This window comes from Pithys albifrons, chromosome 3, assembly GCF_047495875.1.
Source record: "Pithys albifrons albifrons isolate INPA30051 chromosome 3, PitAlb_v1, whole genome shotgun sequence".
Classification (NCBI taxonomy): domain Eukaryota; kingdom Metazoa; phylum Chordata; class Aves; order Passeriformes; family Thamnophilidae; genus Pithys; species Pithys albifrons.
The window spans coordinates 98,104,273-98,112,559 of NC_092460.1; the positions used below are offsets into that span (position 1 = coordinate 98,104,273).

Sequence of the window (8,287 nt, forward strand, 5' to 3'; positions counted from 1 at the left end):
AAATGATTCATGTCATCAGGTCGCTTCATTTTCAAAAATTAACATCTAAAAAAAGTAGGAATATGGTATTCAAATGAAAGGTCAGTGTTCCAACTGTGCAATGCAGAGGTTATTCCAGTCTCCTCCTTCAGCCCACACTACAATGACAAACAAGCACTTTCAAACACATGAGAGACAGGAAATCTCTTCCACTCTTCCAAAGAAACAGCCACTTTCATGTTCTGCATGCCAAATGCAATACAAGATGTAGAATACAACCTTCTAAAATTGAGATTTCAGAGCACACCCAAGTCCACCTCAGATATTCAGACACCAACAGCATTTCCTCCATGGACAACCAAGAGATCTGTTTCATGGAGTCTGTTTATTTTAAGAATTTACAGATTTCTGGGGCTTTACCACTTCTTCACAAGTTAACAGAGCAGTCTTGTTAACACAGACACAGGCAGGTTAAACCACATGCTCAGAAGAGCTCCTCTTCACCTGTAAGGAAAATTAAAGCAAATTAAACCCCTTTCATTTACTGAATTATTTATTTTAAACTGTTAGCTCCTCCAATTTGAATAATTCAATGCACTAATACTTCTTAACGCCCCCCCAACTATTTTAAAAAATCCTTTTCTCCTTACATTTTAAATTTTGAGTATAATACGTTTGTTTTGCTACAGAAACCTCTTTAGGTACATCTTACATACAGACAGTTTTAAGTCATTGCATAAGGTCAGGGCACTATACAAAAATTGAAACAGTAACTGCTAATGAGTCAAATGATGCATAAAAATCCCCCCCAAAATTATGTCAAATGTGGGTGTATGCTACCATGGACATATTTCCCTTAAAATTACTGAAAATTAAAACAACTTCTCCAGACAGATTCAAACTAGAAATAGGCAATTTCACAGCTCTTCAGGAAGAAAGGTTTCTGACCAACACTGCGGAATTCAGACTTCCTTACTTGACTTCAGATTTTCTGTGTTAATTTTAAAACACAATCCAGTTTCCATGTCATAACTTTACCTCTTGGATTTGGCTGAACCGCTTTTTCCGATTAATCCCTGGTTATGGTATTATGAGAAAAAACAAAACAAGCAGGTTAGGAAGCAACTCATGCAAATTCAGGCAAAACTATGAATGGATTTATGACCACAAATGTATTGTGAGGAGCACAATACAGCAGGTAACTGCTATATGAGATGTATTTCAGGCACTTTGTAAATACACAGGATATTGAGACAAGTACGTCCATACAGAGCACCAATTTTCAACTGTTGCAGTCACACACATCAGCTACATGCAGTTACAAACTGTGGTTTAAACCCACGGGTTTGTAACCCACAGCACACACTTTCACAAAACTTCAGTCACAGGGAACGAGGCAAAACATTGAACTTCAAGTAAAATACACATTTGGTAGCAACAGACTCCAGAAATTCCATCCTCCCTATAAACCTTGCCCTCCCCAAACTCTCAGCTTCTGGACACCTGATTTATCCAAAAGCATTTCAGTCCCCCAGTTGCTTTCCCCTACCCAGCACTACTGGGCTGTTTGAGCAGGCAAAGTAGGAAGTGTCCAGGTAGAAAGGAACAGGTGGAAAACCCACTATAAGCCAAAAAGGAGGAACACCCTGCCCTGTCCAGATGATGATGCCTGTTGAGGCTGAAATCTATTTTACCAGCTTTTTAACTTTATCTGGTCAGGAAAAAAGCCTGTCAAACTTCACTGTTAGTAGAACTGCACAAGCTGAAAAGCTTGGGAGCCATGCCATGGACTGCCTTCCCTTTGGTTTCAGGATCCACATGCCATAACCTTCCCTGTTAACCTGGCACACAAACACCACATGGCTACAACAGCTCCAATTCCATGTTCATACAGGTACTCACAGAGCAGCAGCACCAGAGATGATCTCAATAAGCTCCTTGGTGATGACGGCTTGACGGGTGCGGTTGAACGTCAAGGTCAGTTTGTCAATCATCTCGGCTAGAAAAAATTAAGATTGAAATTTAAGCACATAATAAATATTCAAAGACTGACACAGAGAGGCTGCATGAATAGAGTATCTTGTAAGCCCTTGCAAATGATCAAGAGGCTTAGTGCACTTGACATTTTTCCCCTACAGGTAACACTACCAGTAGACAATCCAGAAACTTGAGAATTTGGCTTGAGGCACCAGAGTTAAACATCTGCAGAACAGCTGGCAGACTCATAAATACCAGGGTATGACATAGCTTATTGTAACGTAACACAAACATGCATCATTTGCTTTGAAATTAGGTATCACCTTCAATTAACTACATTGGTATTTCCTTCAAGTTACTGTTGCTCTGCAAAAGGAGACAGACCTTTCTGCATTACTTTTTTCTTCAATTATTTTTAAGCACAGCAGTAATCACCTCTTTCTCTCCAGCTCAGGCAGTGAGCAGAGAGCCATACCTACAGTTCCAGGTAGCCCAATGGCACATCCCATCAGCTTCACTCAGTCACCAGTACCCTTCCAAGGAATACTTGTATATTCTCAAGTTGCTGCATGACAGATGGTGAAGTATTTAACCCTTGTTTCCATTTCCTCACCCTTAAATTGGTGCAGTACCAACTACTTTGGCTCTCAAGTAGTTACAGGTTTATAAAAATCCAGGAAATCCTCAGAACAGCCCCATGAGAGGAGCATAAAGAATATTTGGCCAATACAAGATTAGTTTAGTATTTCATATTTCTATTAAATGATCAGTTTTTCACTTCCAGTTACCTAGGCTTGTTTCTCACATACTTGACAACAATCCCTCTTTCCAGGGAGTAAACACAGTTCACATGTTCAGAACAGAATCCCAGTTAAGCTGGCTCAAAAAAACAAAACTCAAAATGGAAGAAAGATGAAGAATTATCATTTTGGAAGCAGGGAATGACACAAAGGGAGGTCAGTACTTTGCTGCTGCACTACTGAAGTCCTGGGAAACCCAGGGAGTGACTTACAAGCATTCTTGCTGGCGTTGTCCATCGCGGTCATCCTGGCGCTCTGCTCGCTGGTGGTGGATTCCTTCAGGGAGTAGTACAGAATGTTTGCTAGTGTGAATTCCTGGTAGTTCCTCAGCACATCAGCATCAATGTCATCATAGATACTTAGGCTTTCTGCAAAGTATGAAACAGCAGACTTGGAGAAAACCAAGATGTACAACTTCCAGCAAAACAATACAATGTCATGTGGAAGACTACAAGGCTGGGCTGTTTCAAATACAGCACAGAGGGATTTTCTCCACATCATATGTAGTTCCACAATCCCTCTGCTATTTACAATTTTGCTAAGTATTTTATGTGCTTTAATTCAACTTAACATTAGGAAAGTCAGATTCTGAGCAGGGCAACATACATTACTGCCATACTATGTTTAATTTTCCCATACAATGCTGCAGAAACTTCTGGGATATTTTCACTGAGTGGTGCAAAGTCACTCAATACTCATTGTTCCGTACTGGAAATATTGGAACCAACAAAGTTTGTATATGCACCAATTCTTGAGAAAGGATCTCAAAGCAAAATTCATACTATCTTTCTTTTTAACCTCCCTGTCCTACAGCACCACCTTTGTAAGTCAGCCTTGGACTGATCTTGGCCAAGGTAAAACATATGATACAGGTACCATAACAAGATGTATTAATATCATATTCCCATGTTCGGAGCACTTTTTCTGTGATTAATCACTGCACATTACTGGTGGTTTCTAGCTCCCTACTTACCAGAACCAGCAATAGTTTCAAAGGAGAAGATTGGTTTTTCATCGGTCTTGTAGGAGATGACAGACCTGCACAAAAACAGCATAATTGGCTTCAGTTCAACTACCTCTAAATTGAGTACTGAAAATCAAATTAGGATAGACAACTACTGGCTTTCCAATGCTACAAAGTTCTGTGATAATCCTGATGAAGAGATCTTCAATACCACCTATAATGACATGCCAAGTGTAAATATAACAGCACCCACTATACAAGTCAAAAAGGAATTCCAAGCACAGATATTAGGAAAAAAACCCCAAACAGTTCATTACACACAACAAAATCGAGAAATAAAGTGAAGATGCCAAGTCAGAGTCAGTTTTCATTTCACTTCATTGGGCCAGTGTGCTGTTTGAAGCCTTCCATCCAGTATTTTTCCAGTGCAGTTTCAGTACAATCTTACCTGAAGCGATTGTAGATGACAGAGCCTTCATCAAACTCATACCCAGAGTTTAACAGTTCTAAAGCAATGACTGAAGCATCTCCAAAGCTTGGAGGTCTCCGTCCCACTTCTTTGAATGTCAGCAGGAAATAGTTGGCATGTGTCCTGAGCAACAAAAAATCTGTGTTAGAACTAAGTGGATGCTTTAAAGTTCAACAATGAGGCAGCAAGACTGACTTACTAGTGTGACTTAGGAGTGTTCCAAAATAAACTCTTTATTGAATTAGGGTCTGAGAGAAATTTTGCTTTTTTTCAGTTAAATTGATAGCTTTTTAATAATCACACTTGTAACAGTGCTAGGTGGCAGCTTTCATATCAAATGATCAAAATCCCTTTTAGGATATTTGCAGATTTCTTTTAAAGGAACTTGAATTTAGTACAGTTCTCATAAATGCAATTTCCTGCCAATACCAACACAGCTTTCTAAGCAGCCATGAAATTTCTACCACAGACAACAAACAAAACTCCAGAACAAACCCTTCTAGGGTTTGACTTACCTCTGAAGCAGGCCTCTGATCTTGTCACCTACTCCAACCACCATAACTTCTTTTCCAGCGTTTGAGAGGTTGGTAATCTCATTTTTCAAGGTTTTAGCAATGGATGTATGGATAGCACCACACAGGCCTCGGTCAGAGGACACACCAATAAGGAGGTGTTTCTTCTTGTCCTCAGATGCCTTTATTTCTGCTTTCTCATAGAGAGCTAAAAAGAAAAAAAAAAGATGGTTAAGTTATTCAAGAGTGTCAAGAAACAAATAAATCACAAAAAATAGCTCTGAATTATTCTAACTAAAACTAGTTTTAAAGGGGCTTCAGATCTCAGCCAGATGAATTTTACTCCCTCACAATCATTCAAATTTGCAAATCATGAGACCAGAGGTGAGTAAGAAACAATTTTAAAGCAGCCACAGCTCTGATCAGATGTCACACAATCAATGTCATCACGGAGTGAAGTTCACTGTGCCAGTCCAGTGCCCCAGGAGCACGTGCAGCACAAGAGTTCACAAAAGGTTTGGCAGCAGATGTGGGTGCTACTGAGATTTGATACAATTCCATTAACAGATTCAGGACAGAAATTCCAAGTTGTGGTGCTTTTATGAGTTATAAAAACAACCATACCACCACACAGCGTTAAAAAAGCAATCAGGAATCATAATGAATTTCACACTAGAACTTTTAAAATTAAACCACTTTCTATAAACTACTTGTATGGAATACTCCCGGTGACCTAGAGATGCAAATTGTTTTGGAAATAAACTATTAGAAGATTAAGGAGTCTCAACATTTTATCACCACCATGACAAAATGTGATGCTCCCACATCACATCGTGCAAGAGCCTTCTCTCACCCAGAGCTCCTGTTCCATAGACCCTCGCAGGCTTCAGCTCCCTCTCAGCTCGTGCATATTTGGCTGCAGAAACCATCTTCATGGACTTGGTGATTTTCTGAATGTTCTTGATGGACTTCAAACGCCTGGTGACTGCAAAGTTAAGAGTTGAAGGTCACAGGCCGTTTTGGGCATAATAACTCAAAAACAAACAATAAAATGCCAGCAACAGCCATCCAAAAATATTTCACCATGTTCCCCAAAGAAGAAAAAATAAATAAACAAGTGGTGCATAAACAAACCTCATAAAAGCACTCAGTATTTGCAGTAAAAAAGCAGTGAGATGAGGAATATGGCTAACACAAATTCACCTTTACAAGAGAGATGATTTTTCCTCTAGATATAGTATTTATTTAATATTTAGCCCAACATAAAGTCCATTTACTACTCTTTGCTTTCACATCTACCTGCTTCACAAATACCTCATTTAAGGTATATTGTCATCTTTCCCAGACGACAAGGGAAAGAAACAAACAAAAAGCAGACTCCATAGGAATGAAGACACAGAAGAAATTTCCTTCCTTGTTTAGACTGTGGCAAAATTAGATTCATAAAAACAGTGATACAAATAAAACACAAACCAGGTATCCTACAGACAAGCACAATTCCAAATCAACATTCCTGTATAAGAACCTGTGAGGAATGGCTTAAGGAAGCATCATCAAACTAAACCATTCAGTCAACCTTTTTCCCCCCAAATGCTGCATAAATGCATGAGGAAACAAACATAAAAGAAACTCAATTAATTCTCAGAGGTGAGAAAACAAATCTGGTTTAGCACATATGGTAAAGTTATTTTTAAAATATGTTTGAGTAAAACTATGAAATGACATCTAAATTAGTGCCAAAACCACTTAAAGCAATGCTTTGTCTGAAGGACACTTGTTCAACAGAAGTGTTGAAGGCCACACACCAATGTCATGGTGTATCACACACAGTTTACTCAACAGACACCAATCAAAATTATATTTTAACATATGATTTTCCTACAACACTTTCCCTCTCTCAAAAACAAACAAAACCTGTACTTACTGTCTTTTAGCGTTGCCATATTCCTGACTTGGCCCCTAAAAATGAATACAGGAGAAATTAAGATAATTCACTAGTTCTCCTGCAAACCAATACCTGTGAAGGGCAGACCCCTTTCAGATCTAAAAAGTTAAGATTTGCTGTTTCTTAAAGGCACTGAGCCTGCAACAAGCCACTCTGTCCTGTGGTTTGCATGCACACCTTCACCCTTCCCTCATCTGCACAATTTCAGAGAACTGATTAGGTTAGAAAAGACCTCTGAGATCATCGAGCCCAACCTGTAACCGAACGCCACCTTGTCAACCAGACCATGGAACTTCAATCAAACACCTTCAGGGACAGCACCTCCCTGGACAGCCCACTCTAACTCCTAATTGCCCTTTCTCTGAAGGAATTCCTTCTAACATCCAACCTAATAACCCTCTCCTGGTGCAGCCTGAGGCCACGTCCTCTCATCCTGTCACTTGTGCCCTGCGAGCAGAGCCCGACCCCCTCCTGGCCGCACCCTCCTGTCAGGGAAGTTGTAAAGAGTCATAAGGTCACGACTGAGCCTCATCTTGTCCAGACTTAAAAAACCCGAGCTCCTTCAGCCTCTCCTCATCAAACCTGTGCTCCAGACCTTTCCCCAGCTACATTCTCCCTCTCTGGGCTCGCTCCAGCACCTCAATGTCCCTCCTGAGTGGAGGGGCCGGACACAGCATTGCAGGTGTGGCCTCACCGTGCCCAGCACAGAGGCACATTTAATGCATTATCCACCGCCTCGGGTAATGACAGACGGCAAACGAGGGCATCGGAAGGGCAAATTAAAAAAATAATAAATATCCTCAAATAATATAACAGGTTTTTAGAAACTATTAAGACGAAGCAGAAGAGGCTGTACCATTTCCTGACCAGAGCTGGGCCTCCTGCCATATACAGATCTGTCCTTTAACTCCTGCCTGTCCCATCCACCCACCCCGCCGAGCGCTCCCGGCTCGGTCCCCACCCATCGCCGACGGACCCGCCATCTCATAGAATCATAGAATCGATTGGGTTGGAAAAGACCTCCGAGATCATCAAGTCCAACCTTTGGTCCAACTCCAGTCCCTTTACCAGATCATGGCACTCAGTGCCACATCCAATCTCAGTTTAAAAACCTCCAGGGATGGGGAATCCACCCCCTCTCTGGGCAGCCCATTCCAATGCCTGAGCATTCTCTCTGCAAAGAATTTTTTTCTGACATCCAACTTAAATTTCCCCTGGCAGAGCTTAAGCCTGTGCCTCCTTGTCCTATTGCTGAGTGCCTGGGAGAAGAGACCAACCCCCACCTGGCTATACCTTCCCTTCAGGCTATCTCATCCTCCATCCCTCCACTTCATCCTCCATCCCTGCCCTCGCCTCCCACCGGGGAGCTCACAGCCCCTCACGGGCTGCCCGCGGCCGCGACCCCACGGCCCCCGGGGTGCCCCATGGCCGCGGGGACCGCCACGCCCTCCCCCCGGAAAGCCGCCCCGGCCAGCGGGACGTGTCCCCCCGTGCCCAGCACGCCCGGCCCGGCCCTGCCCGGTACCATTGCGGCTGCAGCAGCGCGACCGCGGCGCCCCGGGCGAACATGGCGGCGCCTCCACCACAGCCCCGCTGAAGGTCAGCGCGCCCGCACCGCGCCTGCGCCGCCCGCCGGGATCC

At 42.4% G+C, this 8,287-nt stretch overlaps 1 protein-coding gene across 2 annotated transcripts; it reads right to left on the reverse strand.

The window, feature by feature from the left end:
- Nucleotides 1–345: 345 nt before the first annotated feature.
- Nucleotides 346–8,279, reverse strand: ATP5F1C (ATP synthase F1 subunit gamma). 2 transcript variants are annotated; one of them, XM_071552848.1, is made up of 10 exons: nt 8,172–8,279; nt 6,626–6,660; nt 5,555–5,686; nt 4,705–4,909; nt 4,169–4,312; nt 3,730–3,794; nt 2,969–3,124; nt 1,882–1,978; nt 1,018–1,055; nt 346–483 (listed from the first exon to the last, which is right to left on the reverse strand). In XM_071552848.1, exons 1-9 carry the CDS (start codon nt 8,213–8,215, stop codon nt 1,049–1,051), a joined length of 885 nt encoding a protein of 294 aa, XP_071408949.1. In that variant the 5' UTR covers nt 8,216–8,279; the 3' UTR covers nt 346–483; nt 1,018–1,048. The 2 variants fall into 2 exon arrangements, with proteins under 2 accessions (XP_071408949.1, XP_071408950.1); XM_071552849.1 differs by lacking the exons at nt 346–483; nt 1,018–1,055 and having other exon boundaries at nt 1,878–1,978.
- Between the last annotated feature and the right edge of the window lie 8 nt (nt 8,280–8,287).